At 35.2% G+C, this 22305-nt stretch overlaps 1 protein-coding gene across 1 annotated transcript in view; it reads right to left on the bottom strand.

Annotated features, from left to right (window-relative positions):
• Positions 1-22305, bottom strand: part of LOC115216542 (leucine-rich repeat-containing protein 15-like) — a 54110-nt gene that overhangs the window by 13064 nt on the left and 18741 nt on the right. The window contains exons 3-6 of the mRNA XM_036506242.1: positions 20605-20676; positions 18380-18454; positions 16118-16186; positions 20-91 (exon numbers count right to left, since the gene is read on the bottom strand). Of these exons, the coding sequence (XP_036362135.1) occupies positions 20-91; positions 16118-16186; positions 18380-18454; positions 20605-20676 (288 nt within the window). The remainder of the gene's footprint in view (positions 1-19; positions 92-16117; positions 16187-18379; positions 18455-20604; positions 20677-22305) is intronic.

Raw genomic sequence — 22305 nt, forward strand, 5'->3', positions numbered from 1 at the left:
CAAAAGCGACACAACTCACAGTTCTTCTAAATTCGGAAGGTTTTCGAAGGTACCGCGTTGAATATACGTGATATTATTGTCATTCAAATTCCTGTAACGTAAAACGGAGTTCATAACAAACATATAGAAAAGATTAGTGACAAAATGTTAAATATTATGGCGAAAAAAATTAGATATAATTAAGAAATTTAAATGGAGATGATGATGAGAGGGACGGCGAGAAGGAAGAATATGAAGAGGAGGGGAGGAAGGAAGAGAACAGAAGAAGACGGAAAATAACAGAAAAAGAAGGAATAGAAGAGGAAAAAGAAGGAAAGTAGAGGAGATGTAGTAGAGGAAGAACAAAAAGAAAGGAGAGAATGAAGAGTTGAAGGAGGAGGAGTAGAAAAATAAGAACTAGACGAGACGAAGGAGTAGCAGAAGTAAAAGATGAAGAAGAAAAGCAGCAACAAGAAGAAGATGACAAAGAAGAAGGAGAGAAAGAAAAAGAAGAGCAGAAGGAAAACAAAATAAATTGCGAAAGGAAAAAGAGGCGAAAGAAGACGATGACAACAAAAGGAAAGGGAAGAAGAAGAAGCAGCAGGAGCAGAAGCAGCAGAAGAAGAAGAAGGAGGAGGAGGGGGAGGAGGGGGAGGAGAAAAAGAAGATGAAGAAGAACAAGAACAACAACAACAACAACAACAACAACAACAGCTACAACAACGGCAATGAGTAGAAGAGGCAAGAAAAGTAAAAGCCGGATAAAAAGAACAATGAGGAAGAGGAAGCGGGGAGAGATAAATTGATAGATGCAGAGGAGAGTGTGAAGAAAATGAAATTGAAGAATAAGAGAAAGGATGGATATGAAGAATCAGAAGGAAAAATGTAGACGAGTAAAAAGACAAGGAAGAAGAAGAAGAACAACAACAACGACAACAACTACAAGTAGAAGTATAAGTAGAGGTAGGAGGAGAAGAAGAAGCAAGAAGAAGAAAGAAAAAGATGAGGAGGAGCGAGAAGAAGGATGAAGAAGGAGGATGGGACGATGAAGAAAGAAAGCAGAAATAGAAGTCTAGAATGTTAAACAATACACAAACAGACACACACAACCAAAGCAGGAGAAAAAAAGAATTAAGAAGGGGAAGTGGTTAGACATAAATTAACATACGCAGAAGGACATAGGGTAGGAAATGAAATAAAGAATAAGAGGAAGAATATGACGAATAAGAAGAAAAAAGAAGTCAAAGACGTTAATCAGTGTTGACGGAGGAATAAATACCGTACATGATATAGAAACCGAATTACAGATACATTTTGCTACACTCGCATACACGCATCCATGCACCAACTGATACAAACACGCACAGAGACACCATCGCACACACACACACACACGGACATAATTATTTGCACCACATTTTCTCTTCAATTGTCTCAAACTTTTATATCAGAAATCTCACGAATTTCTCCCCGCAACATTCGCAGTGTTTCACAAACAATAACACAGTTCGGATAGAGAAAGATTGTAAACATACACAGAAATACACGCGCATGCACTCACTGGGTTTCGTCTTGTATCGTGCATTAAAATTTCCCATATTTTTAGAAAGGGACCCACACTCACACTCTCACATTTACAAAAAATAAAACTGGACTTTGGATGTATAGACAAGGGTGGTTAAAATGAAGGATAGGCACATATTACAAATTTAGAAAGATAACGTAATGAAATATTAAAGAAGATTTAAATATAAGAGGTTTTAGAGGAATAGAGAATTCAGCGGATGATAAGGAAAGAGAAAATGATATGAAGAAATCATGAAAGAGAATTTTTACATAAAGGAGAAGAAAAGGAAGAAGAAGAAGAAGAAGAAGAAGAAGAAGAAGAAGAAGAAGAAGAAGAAGAAGAAAAAGAAGAAGTGTGAGATTGATAGTGATGAATATGTTAATAAGGCAAAGGTGAAAATAAATGGTGGTACTATCCATAACGAAGAGATTATGATGATGACGACGAGAGTGATGTTGTTAATGCTGATTGTTATGATAATGATTGAGGATTAGCATTTCAATAGTGAACATGAATATGATATTGAGGATGATGACGATGATGGTAATGTATTTGTCGTCCAGGATCAGAATGGATTTCAAGATATTGTATCTCTATCGTGGTGCTATTTGGTAATAAATGATCTCGATGATGAAGATGGCGACGATGAACTTGATGATGTTTATGAGGGAGAAATGTAACAATGAAGATGAGATTAATGAGTCTGATGAGGACAGAGAGGAAGACGTCCATAGTTATCACGGTGGCAATGGTGGTGAATTAAATACAGAGTTTGGGGGAATAAGAGACTTCAGCTGATGATGGAGAAAGAGGATATTTTTACACACACGAGAAATAAAGAAAGAAGGAGAAGAAGGAGACGAGGGGGTGAAGAGGAAGGTGAGGAAAAGGTGATGATGAAGAAGAAGATAGAAGGGAGCAGGAAAAGCAGAACAAGAAGAAAAGGGGATGATGATGAAGACGATGGTAATGAGAATAAAACAGATGAAGTAGAGAAAGAACAAGAAGATGTGAAAGAAGGTTTGAAGGAGAAGACGAAGTAGAAGAAAAAGAGGAAAAGTAAGAAGAAGAATAAGGAGGAAGAGGAGGAGAATAGGATGAAGAAGAAGAAGAAGAAGAGCAAGAAGAATAGAAGTGGATGATGTTGGAGATGAAAGCGGAATAGGAAAAGATGAAAAGGAGAGTAAAACAGATGAAGTAAAGAAAGAAAAGGAAAAGGGGAAAGAAGGGTTTAAGGAGACGACCAAGAATTAGGAAAAGAAGAAGACAAGAAGAAGATGTATAAGTAAAAGGAAAAAAGGAGGAAAGGAAGAAGAAGGGGAAGGTGGAGAAGAAAAAGAAGAAAAAAGATGAAACGAAGAGGAGGATGAAGTGGAGCAGGGGGATGATAAAGACGAAGTAGAAAGACAGGAAATCTAAGATGTTAATCATTGGTGATGGAAAAATAAATACGGTTCATGATGTAGAGACCGAATTACCAGTACATTTTTATACACTGCATACACACATCCATAGAAAAACAGACACATATATACACAAACACACATAATGACAACAGCCATATCTATATATAAAAACCCACCCACACATACACACACACAAACGCACACACATACGCGCATGCACACATAAACACACACACATATACGCACACATATATATATAGAGAGAGTTATAGATAGATAGATATATATATATATATACATATAGAGATACACAGACATTGCACTATAAGTTCCCATACAATTGTCACAAATTGTTAAATCCGAAATCTCAGGAACGGCCCCCCAGAATATTAGCAATGATTTCACAAACAATAATACAGTTCGTTCAGAGAAAGATTGTAAACGTAATCAGGCATATACACATGCATGCAATAAATGTGTTCCATCTTGGATCGTGAACTCACATATCCAATATATAAGAAATGCTCCCACAATCACATACTCAATTACACAAACGATAAAAGGCTTCTTTCGAAGGACGGTTGAGGGAGCTTAAAGGAGCGATGGGCACATATTACAGATTGAGAGAAATGTCGTCAATGAAATGACTAAAGAAGGAAATAGATTCGACTTAAAGATAATGAATTCAGAGAATTCAGCGGAAGAGAAAGAGAAAAGTTTATGAACGATTCAGGAACGAGAACTTTTACATACATGAGGAGAAGAAGAAGAAGAAGAAGAAGAAGAAGAAGAAGAGAGAAGAAGAAGAAGAAGAAGAAGAAGAAGAAGGATGATGATGAGGAGGAGGAGAAGAAGAAGAAGAAGAAGGAGGAGGAGGAGGATGAGATGAAGAAGAAGGAGGAGGAGATGAAGTAGGAGTACAGTTTGTATAATTAAAAGTAAAACAGAAGGAGGAAAAATAAGGAAAATGAGTAGGAGGAGAAGAAGAAAACAAAGAGGAAGGAATAAGAAGAGAAGAGGATCATGGGAAGAGGAACATGGGAAAGAATTGGTAGGGAAAGGCTAATCATTGGTAACACCGTACATGATATAGAGACCGATTTACAAGTACATTTCCATACACTTGCATACACATATACATAGACAAACAGACACATACACATTTAACCACACACATAGGCACCACCTATTTGTAGATAAACATATATATATATATATATAATTAATCAATATAGGGAGGCAAAAAAATTTTGTAGAATTCTTTTGCCCCCAGCGGCCTAGTGGGAAAAAAATTAAATAGTCATAAACCATTTTTAAGTTCAATATCACAATCAAGGAACGGCCATAATAGGCCATTCACCCACTAGAAATAACAGCCAAAAAACTTCAACCGCAAAATAACATTAATTCTGTAAACCAGGAGAAAATTAAAAAAACATTTACCCTGAAATTCCTTATACGATGCACCGTTTCGTCTACTGTTTAATGGTAAACTGACCTGATTAAATTAAATCAAGCCAATCTACCATAGGCCCTTAGATTCATCAGTAAGGAATAGCCAAATCGGAACAGATATTTTTCACGAGGCATTCACGTCCATGCCTCGCCAATATCTGACCTAAAATTTTCAAATCGTCGCACTCGCGCCAAATTTATCGGCAGCAAATAAATATAAGCCGCCGATTCCATTACGGAACTAACCAGAAAATTCATAATTAATCAATATAGGGAGGCAAAAAAATTTTGTAGAATTCTTTTGCCCCCAGCGGCCTAGTGGGAAAAAAATTAAATAGTCATAAACCATTTTTAAGTTCAATATCACAATCAAGGAACGGCCATAATAGGCCATTCACCCACTAGAAATAACAGCCAAAAAGCTTCAACCGCAAAATAACATTAATTCTGTAAACCAGGAGAAAATTAAAAAAACATTTACCCTGAAATTCCTTATACGATGCACCGTTTCGTCTACTGTTTAATGGTAAACTGACCTGATTAAATTAAATCAAGCCAATCTACCATAGGCCCTTAGATTCATCAGTAAGGAATAGCCAAATCGGAACAGATATTTTTCACGAGGCATTCACGTCCATGCCTCGCCAATATCTGACCTAAAATTTTCAAATCGTCGCACTCGCGCCAAATTTATCGGCAGCAAATAATATAAGCCGCCGATTCCATTACGGAACTAACCAGAAAATTCATAATTAATCAATATAGGGAGGCAAAAAAATTTTGTAGAATTCTTTTGCCCCCAGCGCCTAGTGGGAAAAAAATTAAATAGTCATAAACCATTTTTAAGTTCAATATCACAATCAAGGAACGGCCATAATAGGCCATTCACCCACTAGAAATAACAGCCAAAAAGCTTCAACCGCAAAATAACATTAATTCTGTAAACCAGGAGAAAATTAAAAAAACATTTACCCTGAAATTCCTTATACGATGCACCGTTTCGTCTACTGTTTAATGGTAAACTGACCTGATTAAATAAATCAAGCCAATCTACCATAGGCCCTTAGATTCATCAGTAAGGAATAGCCAAATCGGAACAGATTTTTTCACGAGGCATTCACGTCCATGCCTCGCCAATATCTGACCTAAAATTTTCAAATCGTCGCACTCGCGCCAAATTTATCGGCAGCAAATAAATATAAGCCGCCGATTCCATTACGGAACTAACCAGAAAATTCATAATTATCAATATAGGGAGGCAAAAAAATTTTGTAGAATTCTTTTGCCCCCAGCGGCCTAGTGGGAAAAAAATTAAATAGTCATAAACCATTTTTAAGTTCAATATCACAATCAAGGAACGGCCATAATAGGCCATTCACCCACTAGAAATAACAGCCAAAAAGCTTCAACGCAAAATAACATTAATTCTGTAAACCAGGAGAAAATTAAAAAAACATTTACCCTGAAATTCCTTATACGATGCACCGTTTCGTCTACTGTTTAATGGTAAACTGACCTGATTAATTAAATCAAGCCAATCTACCATAGGCCCTTAGATTCATCAGTAAGGAATAGCCAAATCGGAACAGATATTTTTCACGAGGCATTCACGTCCATGCCTCGCCAATATCTGACCTAAAATTTTCAAATCGTCGCACTCGCGCCAAATTTATCGGCAGCAAATAAATATAAGCCGCCGATTCCATTACGGACTAACCAGAAAATTCATAATTAATCAATATAGGGAGGCAAAAAAATTTTGTAGAATTCTTTTGCCCCCAGCGGCCTAGTGGGAAAAAAATTAAATAGTCATAAACCATTTTTAAGTCAATATCACAATCAAGGAACGGCCATAATAGGCCATTCACCCACTAGAAATAACAGCCAAAAAGCTTCAACCGCAAAATAACATTAATTCTGTAAACCAGGAGAAAATTAAAAAAACATTTACCCTGAAATTCCTTATACGATGCACCGTTTCGTCTACTGTTTAATGGTAAACTGACCTGATTAAATTAAATCAAGCCAATCTACCATAGGCCCTTAGATTAATCAGTAAGGAATAGCCAAATCGGAACAGATATTTTTCACGAGGCATTCACGTCCATGCCTCGCCAATATCTGACCTAAAATTTTCAAATCGTCGCACTCGCGCCAAATTTATCGGCAGCAAATAAATATAAGCCGCCGATTCCATTACGGAACTAACCAGAAAATTCATAATTAATCAATATAGGAGGCAAAAAAATTTTGTAGAATTCTTTTGCCCCCAGCGGCCTAGTGGGAAAAAAATTAAATGGTCATAAACCATTTTTAAGTTCAATATCACAATCAAGGAACGGCCATAATAGGCCATTCACCCACTAGAAATAACAGCCAAAAAGCTTCAACGCAAAATAACATTAATTCTGTAAACCAGGAGAAAATTAAAAAAACATTTACCCTGAAATTCCTTATACGATGCACCGTTTCGTCTACTGTTTAATGGTAAACTGACCTGATTAAATTAAATCAAGCCAATCTACCATAGGCCCTTAGATTCATCAGTAAGGAATAGCCAAATCGGAACAGATATTTTTCACGAGGCATTCACGTCCATGCCTCGCCAATATCTGACCTAAAATTTTCAAATCGTCGCACTCGCGCCAAATTTATCGGCAGCAAATAAATATAAGCCGCCGATTCCATTACGGAACTAACCAGAAAATTCATAATTAATCAATATAGGGAGGCAAAAAAATTTTGTAGAATTCTTTTGCCCCCAGCGGCCTAGTGGGAAAAAAATTAAATAGTCATAAACCATTTTTAAGTTCAATATCACAATCAAGGAACGGCCATAATAGGCCATTCACCCACTAGAAATAACAGCCAAAAAGTTTCAACCGCAAAATAACATTAATTCTGTAAACCAGGAGAAAATTAAAAAAACATTTACCCTGAAATTCCTTATACGATGCACCGTTTCGTCTACTGTTTAATGGTAAACTGACCTGATTAAATTAAATCAAGCCAATCTACCATAGGCCCTTAGATTCATCAGTAAGGAATAGCCAAATCGGAACAGATATTTTTCACGAGGCATTCACGTCCATGCCTCGCCAATATCTGACCTAAAATTTTCAAATCGTCGCACTCGCGCCAAATTATCGGCAGCAAATAAATATAAGCCGCCGATTCCATTACGGAACTAACCAGAAAATTCATAATTAATCAATATAGGGAGGCAAAAAAATTTTGTAGAATTCTTTTGCCCCCAGCGGCCTAGTGGGAAAAAAATTAAATAGTCATAAACCATTTTTAAGTTCAATATCACAATCAAGGAACGGCCATAATAGGCCATTCACCCACTAGAAATAACAGCCAAAAAGCTTCAACCGCAAAATAACATTAATTCTGTAAACCAGGCTATTCCTTACTGATGAATCTAAGGGCCTATGGTAGATTGGCTTGATTTAATTTAATCAGGTCAGTTTACCATTAAACAGTAGACGAAACGGTGCATCGTATAAGGAATTTCAGGGTAAATGTTTTTTTAATTTTCTCCTGGTTTACAGAATTAATGTTATTTTGCGGTTGAAGCTTTTTGGCTGTTATTTCTAGTGGGTGAATGGCCTATTATGGCCGTTCCTTGATTGTGATATATATATATATATATATAATATATATATATATATATATATATATATATATATATATATATATATATATTATATATATATATATGTATATATATATATATGAAAAAACAAGTCAAAATTGAAAATGCTAAAATTATTTTATAAAGAACATTTCAGTACCGGTTTCGGTCATTTTGAGACCTTTTCAACTGTAACGATTAAATAATTAAATTTAGAAAAATTAGAAGAAAAGTTTTTTTAAAGGAATATTTGTATAGTGTTCAAATATAAGTGGCATTCATACAGATAAAGGGTGAAATATCGTTAATTTAATAAAATCAACAAATTTCACCAAGTAATATTTCGGTATGGAAAAGGACCATATTCGGTAAAAGTTTGTCGCCTGGTCGGAAATATGGAGGGTAAGATTTCCTAGCATTTCTAGATATATTTACCGGAATATTATGTTGATAAGGGAAATGAATCTTTGATCATAATCCAGAAACGTACGTCCATAGTTGACCGTGGACTGTTTGATTTTTTTCTTCTTTTTTTGCCACATAATGAGTTACAAATACTGTTGTCTGTGGAGACATATATTTGTAGTAATAGATATAACAGTCCTCTGGCTGCCATTTCTAATACTTTCGGTATGTGGTCTAGCAACTTGTTGCAAAGACCATCTTTGTTATAATTATATAAACTTTTACCGAATATGGTCCTTTTCCATACCGAAATACTACTTGGTGAAATTTGTTGGTTTTATTAAATTAATTATATTTCACCCTTTATCTGTATTGATTATTTTACTCCCCTACGTCTGAACTACGAATTTATTTTCGACAGTATTATTTTGTGACTAACGTGGGAAAATATTCTGGAGGGAAATACGAATTCACTTGTCTATATAAATGTGGATATGCTGATTAGCTTCTGTATGCCTCGATGTCGCCTGATCGGAAATATGGAGGGTAAGAATTCCTAGCATCTCTAGATTTATTTACCGGAAAATTACGTTGACAAAGGAAATAAATCTTTGATTCTAATCCAGAAACGGACATCCATAATTGACCGTGGACTGTTTGATTTCACAATTTTCTTCTTTTTTTTTGCAACATAATGAGTTACAAATACTGTTGTCTGTGGAGACATAATTTTGTAGTAAAGAAATAACAGTCCTCTGGCTGCTATTTCTAATACTTTGGGTATGTTATCTAGCAACTTGTTGCAAAAACCCTCTTTGTTTATATATATATATATATTATATATATATATATATATATATATATATATATATATATACATTATTCACAGACTCACACACACACACACACACAAACAACACACACACACATATATATATATATATACATTTACACAGGTATCGATATATATAAAACTGAGAATGTACGTTTGTCTGTCTATATGTCTGTCAGTGTGAATCCCTAAAACGTGAGAACTACACAACCGATTTCATTCGAATTTTACACATGCCTTACTTAGGATCCATGTAGTGTCATGGGCCAAACAATCTTTACTTCATGCTCAGGGCGAGGCCACTGCAATATCATATCTTCTCCACTATTTCAGTATTACGTGTTAAAAGTGAAACAAAAACATCTCTCTATTGCAATGTCAGAAGCTTTCACTTTAATGCCGAAACTATTAAATCAAACTATTATATAAGAGGGATCAACCATTAACAGTAGCCATCCACTTTGCAAGAAGCCTGTCGTATATATGTATATATATGTATATGTGTGTGTTTGTACCCCTAGCATTGCTTGACAACCGATGCTGGTGTGTTTACGTCCCCGTCAATTAGCGGTTCGGCAAAAGACACCGATAGAATAAGTACTGGGCTTACAATGAATAAGTCCCGGGTCGATTTGCTCGACTAAAGGCGGTGCCCCAGCATGGCCGCAGTCAATAACTGAAACAAGTAAAAGAGTAAAAGAGAATATATATATATATATATATATATTATATATATGTACATATATATTATATATATATATATATGTATACATATAGATGTATATATATATATATATATATATATTCTTATATATATTATATACGTATATATATATATATATATATATATATATATATATACATGTATATGTATAGATGTATTTCTATAGATATATATGTATACGTATAATTGTATGTATAGATGTATATATATAGATGTACATGTAATATGTACACATATATATATACACATATATACATCCATACACATATACATACACACACCTAGACACACAAACACACAAACACCTACACACACATTCATAGGTGCAGGTTTGGCAGTATGGTAACAAACTTGGTTCCAAAACACATGGTCCTCAGTCCAGTCCCACTGTATGATTACTTGGCATGTGTCTTCTGCTATAGCCTCAGACTAACCAAACCCTTGTCAGTGGATTTTGTGAGCAGAAACTGAAAGAAATCAATTGTATATATATGTATATATATATATGTAAGTGCATGTGTGTGTCTTTGTGTTTCTCCCTCATCACTGCTCCACAACTGGTGTTCGTTTATTTACATCCCCATTACTTACTGGTTTCACAAGAAGAAACTGAGAGAATAAGTACCAGGCTTATGAAAATCAAACAAAGCACTAGGCACTGTCTCATATTTTTGTTTTCCCACTCAGTTGTATCTATCAATTTATCTTTGTCGTGTATATATATATATATATATATATATATATATATATATATATATATATATATATATATATAATATATATATATATATATATATATTATATAATGGATTCCTAAACAGGAACTGAAACAAATCATTCGTAGATATATGTATGTATATATGTAAGTGTATGTGCGTGCCTTTGTCTCTGTTTCGCCCTCATCACTACTTCACAACTGCTGTTCATTTATTTACATCCCCATAACTTACTGGTTTCACAAGAACAAACCAATAGAATAAGTACCAGGGTTATCAATATAAAAAATCACCTGGGTGTGTCTCATATTTTTGTTTCCCTACTCAGTTGTATCTGTCAATTTGTCTTTATATGTGTGTCTGTCTATATATATATATGTATACTAGCAGTATCGCCCGGCGTTGCTTGGGTTTGTAAGGGAAATAATTATATAAGCATTTTTAGAGATGTAAAGTATAATAGCCATCTCAATATGGCTAACCACAAAGGGGGAGGGGTGTTACTGTAGCTTTTTACGTTCTGAGATTTAATAATAAATTTTAGAGAGTTACTTCCCTTATATATGTCAAAAATGGATTAAAATGGAAAAATTGATGGTAATTTTTTTTTTAAATCGTAGACTCATCGTAGACGCGCGCTAATACCTAGACGGTCTCGATATGAATCACGACTATAAGATACCCGGTTTTGGTTAAACTGCACCGCAAAATGTGGGAGTAGTTAGGAATCTAAATCGTAGGAGACAGACACACAACCTCACTTTTATATATAAAGATTTCCTCTATTTACATAATATTGAGGTCTCTTTCTTTCTTTTGTTATCTTACTGTTTTTACCAATATACATATATATATATATATATATATATAAATATATATATATAGTTAGAGAGATGTACTTGCATAGCAAGTGACTTGATCTGAGATCGTGTGCTGGAACGAAAACAGTTGCAGCGTTGAAGGTGTTTATAAGCCATTTAAGAAACACACAAAAACCGTTAGATTCACTTCAACATTTAAATTTAATTTGTCAAAATATTTTCGTCGCTTGAGACCGCGACCTGTTAGCACGATATTTTTGTCAGTGAACAGGTCGCGGTCTCAAAGCGACGAAAATATTTTGGCAAATTAAATTTAAATGTTGAAGTGAATGTAACGGTTTTTGTGTTTCTTAAATGGCTTACAAACACCTTCCAGGCTGCAATATATATATACACACATATATATATATGTATGTATGTATGTATGTGTGTATATGTGTATGCATGTATGTGTGTGTGCGTGTCTGTGCTTGTGATTGTCCTCCACCACTGCTTGACAACGAATGTTGGTTTGTTTACATCCCTGTCACCTAGTGGTTTGACAAAGGAAACAGATAGAATAAGTACAATGCTTACAAAAATAAAACTGGAGTCGATTCATTAAACTACAATTCTTCAAGGCATTGCCCCAGCATGGCCACAGACCAATGGCTGGAAAAAGCAGAAGAATAAAAGAATACATTCTCTGCTTTGGTCTTATGTTCAAGGCATGAGAAGCTTGAGTTTACATGAGAAGGCCTAACAGACCTGGTAGAACAGCAGCCAAATCTCCCTCAAATCACACCTTACTGTCTTATGTATGTATAATATATGAGCCAATGAGGGGGACCTCTACATGGTAGCTAGACGTGGTAGAAATAGCAGCCAAATTTCCCCCAAATCACACCTTACTGTCTTATCTATGTATATATGTATGTATGAGCCTATGAGGGAGACCTCTACATGGCAGCTAGACCTGCTAGAAATAGCAGCCAAATTTCCCCCAAATCACACCTTACTGTCTTATCTATGTTATATGTATGTATGAGCCTATGAGGGAGACCCCTACATGGCAGCTAGACCTGGTAGAAATAGCAGCCAAATTTCCCCCAAATCACACCTTACTGTCTTATCTATGTATATATGTATGTATGAGCCTATGAGGGAGACCCCTACATGGCAGCTAGACATGGTAGAAATAGCAGCCAAATCTTCCTCAAATCACACCTTACTGTCTTATCTTTCTGCTACTTGGATATAGGTGTTATATTCGTCGTAAAAAACTTTCCTGTCACACACTCACGCACACGCACACACACACACACACACACACACGCCCACACACACCCACCCTCACACACACGCACGTTAGTTTACAATTTTATTTATTATTTGCGTGTCTATGTGTTGAAAGAGGAAGTGGGAGGCAGAGTGAAAGAATCACTCACTACAGTAAGTCAATTACTTTCATTTTATTCGTTGCCCACTGTGTGTGTGCGTTTGCGTGTGCTGTAAACCAGACTAAGAAAAGCATTTGACACACACAACCAGAATGTGAGTTTTCTGTAAATTTTGCTTAATTGGAGTTTAAATTTTAAAAACTGGACCTGGCATGACGCGATGCATTGTACTGTTAAAATGCAAGGTAAATTGTAATTGAAGAAATCCTATATTGTAGATTTGTATAACTCCCAAAGGGAGGCAGATAGAATCTGCCTTTTTAATAAGATATATATATATATATATATATATATATATATATATATATATCTATATATATAATGAATAATGAAAGAATGGAGTCGAACGAAGACTTTAACAAAATTCCTTTACCTTCAACATATGTTTCGAAGACTGCAATTTCTTAATCCTGAAGGAATAAAGGTGCATTATGCCGTCTTCTCATCAGGAAAGACAACGAACCTCTATCAGCCTCAAGACGGACAAAAACTTTTTATGGCTTCCTACATGGTGTAGCTACAACCGTGTTTTCTGACGTGAATTGGCTACCCAGGTATCGATTAATCGAAATATCAATACTAAGATAATTCATTCACCTACACACACACACACATATATATATATATATACATATATATATAATATATATTTCTATATCTAAGTATGTATATATATATATATATATATATATCTATGTATATATATATATATATATATAATAATATATATATATACATATATATGTATGATGTATGTATATATAAGATAACATATGGGGCCTTAACTCCAAAAATTTAGTCATTTCTTTTATCATCCCAAACTATGTCAATGGTACTGAATTGATCTTTATGAAATCTGTAAATTATATCCTATGCAATAGGGCCATAACCTCCATGACAATTCACATAGTTTTGCTGTTGATGAAATTTTAACCATACATATTAGACAAAAATGAAGTAATATTTATATAATTTCATTCTCTTACAAGTTACAAAGACCCCGCCGTGAGGACTTACCACCATAATTTTGTCATTTTATCTAAGCCAAAACGAATAGAGTTGTGCTCTTCGAAGCTGTAAGGTTACCCGAGCATACAAGATGAGCATTATTTGTAATTCAATGGTACAACAGTGTAACAGTTTGCTTTGTCATACACTTACATTGTGATATCTGCAATGTGGTGTCAAGTAAATGAGTTGCAAAGTGTCGAGTAAAGTTATTTGATTGCAGACCTCCTTTCAGTCTTTTTATTATCACTGGGTCACACATAGTCCCTAGATGGTAACATTGATTTCAAGACCTTCCCAGACGTGTGACTGCTTATTAAAACACATTTATAGATTGTAAATTTATTCTGTCCAGTTACGTATCAGTATAGTGGTCATTTTCAAACTCCAGAGGTGAAACTTTCATTTCTCCTTAGCCCTCACCTCACACAGTTGTTAATGTTTATTTCAGTTGGGTCACGCCCTTCCAACTGCTATAGATTCGTAATGCATCATACGGTAGTGCCTCACATCTGGAATGGTGAGGAAGCTTACATTGGGAGTACTAACGATAGGGTTGGGTAAATGATTGCTTATTGTGATCATTCGTCTTTTGGTTTCCTGTAGCTTTGCTCTCTTTTACAAACCCAGTGAATATATATTTCCTATTTCAAAGAAATTCAAACAATAGATATAAGACCCAAGTTAAAAAGATTCTCAACAATTCAACTTCTCTGGTTGACATTAGGATGCCCCCCCCCCCCAACTAACACATTTTAGAGCTGCATGACCTTCATTTTTCAGGAGCAAAATCATTTTATCAAGTTCAATAAGACTGGAATTTTGGAATATGCGCATACAAAGAAGTAGTATGGGATACATGTGGCACAATTACAATTTTTGTGGGGTGTGAAAAGAGGGAAATAACCCTCATCTGCAATTTTGATTAAATTCGAAACATAGATATTCCAGTCCATTACAGAAGATATAACAGAGATACAAAGATACAACTTGCACTAAAAGTCTCCCTTCAATTGTCACACACTGATATATCCAAAATCTAAAGAATGGCCCTCCACAACATTATCAGTGATTCACAAACAACAAACAGTTCGGATGGAGTATAATTGTAAAAAACTCAGACATATGCACATGCATGCAATAAATGAGTTCCATCTCGTATCGTGAACTCGCATATCCAATATTTAAGAAATAGATCCACACTCACTTAAATTCATAAACAATATACTCTGGTTTGGAAGGATGCTTGAGGAAGCTTAAATGAAAGATGGGTTCACATTACAGATAGAGCGAGATTTAGACAATGAAATACTAAAGAAGAAAACTGATTCAACTTACAGTTCTGTTAAACTGGACAAATATCGGAAGGTGTCATCTTTGATTTCTGTGATGCCATTCCAAGATAAGTCTCTGGAACATAAAATTGAGTTAAGAAGCAATTTTATGAGACATTTATGACAGAATTTTGGGTAAACAGTTACATGAAGGAATGGATGAACATCAAATCAGGATGACGATTTGATTGTTGCAGATGAAGTTGTCGACAATGATGTTGATGTTGATGAAAATAAGTCGAAGGAGAGAGAAGAAGGAAGAGAGGAGGAGGAGGAGGTCGGAAACCTGTGCTGATAGATTTAGCTGTAGAATATGTGGTCTTGACAGTCATTAATATGGTCTTGACAGTCATTAATACAACCCTCATCTGCAATTTTGATGAAATTCGAAACATCGATATTCCAGTCCATTACAGAAGATATAACAGAAATGCACAGATACAACTTGCACTAAAAGTATTCCTTCAATTGTCACACACTGATATATCCGAAATCTAAAGAATGGCCCTCCACAACATTATCAGTGATTCACAAAGAACAAACAGCTCGGGTGGAGTATAATTGTAAAAATACTCAGACATATGCTCATGCATGCAATAAATGGGTTCCATCTTGTATCGTGAACTCGCATATCCAATATTTAAGAAATAGATCCACACTCACTCCAATTCATAAACAATAAACTCTGGTTTGGAAGGATGCTTGAGGAAGCTTAAACGAAAGATGGGTTCACATTACAGATTGAGCGAGATTTAGACAATGAAATACTAAAGAAGAAAACTGATTCAACTTACAGTGTTCTTAAACTGGATAAATATTGGAAGGTGCCAGGTTTTATTACTTGGATATCATTATTATACAAGATTCTGGAAAATAAAATTGAGTTGAGAAGCAATTTTGTGAGACATTTATGACATAATTTTGGGTAAACAGTTACAGGAAGGAAAGGATGAACATCTAATCACGATGACGATTAGATTGTTGCAGAGGACGTTGTCGACAATGATGTTGATGATGATGACAATAAGTCGAAGGAGGGAGAAGAAGGAAGAGAGGAGGAGGAGGAGGTCGGAAACCTGTGCTGATAGATTTAGTTGTAGAATATCTGGTCTTGACAGTCATTAATATGAGAATGAACCAGAATGTAAAAATCTATGGCGGTAAAGTTGATGAAGATATTGAGGTGATGATGATCAGAGTGATGTTGTTAATGCTGATTGTTATGATAATGATAGGGGATTAGCATTTAAATGGTGAATATGGATCTGATATTGAGGATGATGACGATGATGGTAATGTGTCTGTTATCTATGATCAGGATGACCAGGAGGTTGAGTATTCCTACCGTGGTGCTTTTTGGTAATCAATGATAACGATGATGACGAGGGCGACGATAAAGTTGACGATGTTTATGTTTGAGAAAGGTAACAACGAAGATGAGAATAATGACGGTGATGAGGATGGAGAGGGAGACGTCAATAATTATCACGACACTAATTGTGGCGAATTAAATTGTAGAGATTTTAGAGGAAAAGAGAACTCAGCGGATAATTGAGATTGAGAAACTCTTATGAAGAACTCAAGAAAGAGAATTTTTACACACACGAAACGAAGAACAAGAAGAAGAATTGTAGAAGGAGGAGGAGGCTCAAGTATAGGAGTAGGAGGGGAAGAAGACGAAAACGAAGATGAAGGAGAAGAAAATAAAGGTAAAGACAAGAAAAACTGAAACAAGTATTAATATTCTATGACGATAGAGATTTCAATAATGTAGATGATACCCAGATCTAATTACACATATATTTTGATGTACTCGAATACCCGCATCTATACACAAACAAACACACACACACACGCACACACACATACAAATATACGTATAATATCCGTAGTGTGGTCAGAGTAAATTTGCGCTTTGTATATATCCTATATTTCAGAAATGAACCCACACTCACACTCTCAAATTCACGATCAATAAATATCTTCTTTTGAAGGACGGGTGACGGAGCCTAAATACAATATGTGCACATAAAACAGATTTAGAAAGATATCGTCAATGAAATACTGAAGAAGAAAACTGATTCAATTTAGGGATATTTTAACCTGGACAAATTTCGGAAGGTGTCAGCTTTGATTTCCTTGATGTCATTAGAACCCAGGACGATAGGAGGACGATGAGTGGGAAGGGGGAAAAGAAAACTATGGTGATAGGGATGGTGGTAGTTGTGATATTTATAGTGGTGAATATTATATGAGGTAGAGGTGAAAATATATGGTGTTACTATCCATAAAGAAGAGATGATGATGATGATGATGATGATGATGATGATAATGATGGAAATATAAATACCGTCCTTGATATAGAGACCGAATTACTAGTAAATTTTCATACACTTGCATACACATATCCATAGATAAACAGACACGTAGACACACAACTACAAATGGCCAACACCATTATGTAGATATACATATATATATATATATATATATTAATATATATATGTATATAGGTGTATATATAATATATATATATATATATATATATATATATATATATATATATATATATATATATATATATATATATATATGTGTGAATATATACATATATATATAACATACACACACACACACGCACACAGACAAATATTTATTTATATATATATATATATATATATATATTATATATATACATATACACTGACATAACACTTGCACTACATGTTTCCCTTGAATTGTCACAAACTGAAATCTCAAGAATGGGCCTCTACAACATTCGCAGTGTTTCGCAAACAAGAAAACAGTTCAGATAGAGAAAAATAGTTAACAAACTCAGACCTATACACATGCATGCAATAAATGGGTTCCGGCTTGTATCGTGACCTCACATATCCAAAATTTGAGAAATGGACCCATACTCACACTCTCAAATTCACAAAAAGAAAATAGCTGTTGCAAGGTTGCGTGAGGGATCTTAATTGAACGATGGGCACATAATACACATTGAGAAAGATATCGTCAATGAAATACTAGAGGAGAAAACTGATTCAACTTACAGATATTGTAAACTGAACAAATTTCGGAAACTGTCAGCACTGATTTCTTGGATTTCATTAGCACCCAAGTGTCTGAAACAGAAAATTGAGTTAAAAAGTATTTTTTTAGTATATTAATTAGAGAGATTTGGATAAACAATTAGATGAAGGAATAGATGTACAGTATATCAAATTGATGAAAAGTTTGATGACGATGTCTTTAGAGACAATGATGTTGATGATGATGACGACGAACGAGAGAGGAGATGGGAGTAGGATGAGTGGGAAAGGATGAAAGAAAAACTGTGGTGATAGAGATGGTAGTAGTTGTGATATTGATAGTGATGAATGTGATATAAGTAAAGGGTGAAAATATATGTTGTTATTATCCATAACGGAGGGATGATGATGATGATGATGAGATTGATGTTAATGTTGATTGATGTTGTTAATGAGATTGAGGATTAGCATTTCAATAGTGTGTATGAATATGATATTGATGATGATGACGTTGTGGCAATGTGTCTGTACGGTGTTCAAGATCGTCTATCTCTTTCATGGTGCTTTTGTTAATAAACTACTACTGCAACTACTGCAACTACTGCTACTACTACTTCCTCTTCTTCAATTTCTTCTTTGTCCTCTTCATATTCACATAAATACCCTACTTGATATACAGAGCGATTTACTAGTAAATATTTATAAACTTGCATACACATACGCACACAACTACACACAGCCAACACCATTATGTTGATGTAGCGCAGGAGTGGCTGTGTGGTAAGTAGCTTGCTAACCAATCACATGGTTCCGGGTTCAGTCCCACTGCGTGGCATCTTGGGCAACTCTCTTCTGCTATGGCCCCGGGCCGACCAATGCCTTGTGAGTGGATTTGGTAGACGGAAACTGAAAGAAGCATGTCGTATATATGTAGATATATATATATGTATGTGTGTGTTTGTGTGTCTGTGTTTGTCCCCCTAGCATTGCTCGACAACCGCTGCTGGTGTGTTTACGTCCCCGTCACTTAGCGGTTCGGCAAAAGAGACCGATAGAATAAGTACTGGGCTTACAAAGAAAAAGTCTCGGGGTCGATTTTTGCTCGACTAAATGTTGTGCTCCAGCATGGCCGCAGTCAAATGACTGAAACAAGTAAAATAGTAAGAGTATAACATAATATATAATATATTATATATATATATATATATATATATATATATATATATATATATATAATATATATATATATATATACTGTCCGGTTAAGTATCAGTATAGAGGTCATTTGCAAGCTCCAGAGTTCACACTTTCATTTCTCCTTAGCACTCACCTCACACAGTTGTTAATGTTTATTTCAGTTGGGTCACGCCCTTCCAATTGCTATAGATTCGTAATGCATCTTACGGCTGTGCCTGGTGAGGAAGCCTGCATTGCGAATGCTAACGATAGGGTTAGGTAACTGACCGCTTATTGTGATCATTCTTCTTTTGGTTTCCTGTGGATTTGCTCTCTTTTACAAACACAGTGAATATATATTTCCTATTTCAAAGAAATTCAAACAATAGATATAAGATCTAAGTTAAAAAGATTCTCAACATTTCAACTTCTGTGGTTAACATTAAGATGCTCACCCCCAACGGAGGCCTAAACTCACACATTTTAGAGCTCCATGACCTTCATTTTTCAGGAGCAAAATCTTTTTAACAGGTTCAATAAGACTGGAATTTTGGAATATGCGCTTAAAAATCAGTAGTATGGGATACATATGGCACGATTACAATTTTTGTGGGGTGTGTAAAAAGGGAAATAACCCTCATCTGCAATTTTGATGAATTTCGAAACATAGATATTCCAGTCCATTACAGAAGATATAACAGAATTGCACAGATACAACTTGCACTAAAATCTCCCTTCAATTGTCACACACCGATATATCCGAAATCTCAAGAATGGCCCTCCACAACATTATCAGTGATTCACAAACACAAACAGTTCGGATGGAGTATAATTGTAAAACTACTGAGACATATCTCATGCATGCAATAAATGGGTTCCATCTTGTATCGTGAATTCGTTGCAAATCCAACATTTAAGAAATGGATCCACAATCACTCAAATTCGTAAACAATAAACTCTGGTTTGGAAGGATGCGTGAGGGAGCTTAAATGAAAGATGGGTTCACATTAGAGATAGATCAAGATTTAGACAATGAAATTTTAAAGAAGAAAACAGATTCAACTTACAGTATTCTTAAACGTGTCAAATAACGGAAGGTGTCTGGTTTGATTTCCGTAATGGCATTGAAACGTAAGATTCTGGAACATAAAATTGAGTTAAGAAGCAATTTTATGAGACATTTATGACGGAATTTTGGGTAAACAGTTACATGAAGGAAAGGATGAACATCAAGTCACGATGATGATTAGATTGTTGCAGATAAAGTTGTCGACAATGATGTTGATGATGATGACAATAAGTCGAATGAGGGAGAAGAAGGAAGACGAGGAGGATGAGGAGGTCGGAAACCTGTGGTGATAGATTTAGTTGTAGAATATCTGGTCTTGACAGTCATTAATATGAGGATGAACCAGAATATAAAAATCTATGGCGGTAGGGATGATGAAGATATTGAGGTGATGATGACCAGAGTGATGTTGTTAATGCTGATTGTTATGATAATGATTGGGGATTAGCATTTAAATGGTGAATATGAAAATGATATTGAGGATGGTGGCGTTGTTGGTAATGTGTTATCTATGATCAGGATGACCAGGAGGTTGAGTATTCCTATCGTGGTGCTTTTTGGTAATCAATGATAACGATGATGACGAGGTCGACGATAAAGTTGACGGTGTTTATGTTTGAGAAAGGTAACAACGAAGATGAGAATAATGACGGTGATGAGGATGGAGAGGGAGACGTCAATAATTATCTCGGCAGTAATTGTGGCGAATTAAATTGTAGAGAATTTAGAGGAAAAGAGAACTCAGAAGAAAAAATGTAGAAGAAGGGGGAGGAGGCTGAAGTATAGGAGTAGGAGGGAAGAAGAAGAAGAAGAAGAAGATGAAGGAGAAGAAAATAAATAGAAAGAGGAAGAAATGTGAAACAGGTATTTATATTCAATGACGATAGAGATATCAATAATGTAGATGATACCCAGATCTAATTACACATATATTTTGATGTACTCGAATACCCGCATCTATACACAAACGAACACACAAGCACACAACCAGACGCACAGCTGCTCACACACTCACACACACACACCACACACACACACACACACACACACACACACACACACACACACACCACAAATATACGTATAAAATCCGTAGTGTGGTCAGAGTAAGTTTGAGAAGATACACAGATATATACATATACATGCAGTAAATGCGTTCCGCCTTGTATATCCCACATTTCAGAAATGAACCCACACTCACACTCTCAAATTCACGATCAATAAATATCTTCTTTGGAAGGACGGGTGAGGGAGCCTAAATGAAGGATTGCACATAATACAGAATTAGAAATATATCGTCCTGAAATACTGAAGAAGAAAACTGATTCAACCTGGACAAATTTCGGAAGGTGTCAGCATTAATTTCCTTGATGTCATCAGAACCCAGGACGATAGGAGGACGATGAGTGGGAGGTGGGAAAGAAAACTATGATGATAGAGATGGTGGTAGTGTGATATTAATAGTGATGAATATTATATGAGGCTGAGGTGAAAATATATGGTGTTACAATCCATAACGAAGAGATGATGATGATGGAAATATAAATACCATCCTTGATATAGAGACCGAATTACTAGTAAATTTTCATACATTACATTCACATATCCATAGCTAAAAGACACGTAGACACACAACCATTAGTAGATATATATATATATATATATATTATATATATATATATATATATATATATATATA

Source organism: Octopus sinensis, linkage group LG10, assembly GCF_006345805.1.
Source record: "Octopus sinensis linkage group LG10, ASM634580v1, whole genome shotgun sequence".
In the NCBI taxonomy this organism is placed as follows: Eukaryota; Metazoa; Mollusca; class Cephalopoda; order Octopoda; family Octopodidae; genus Octopus; species Octopus sinensis.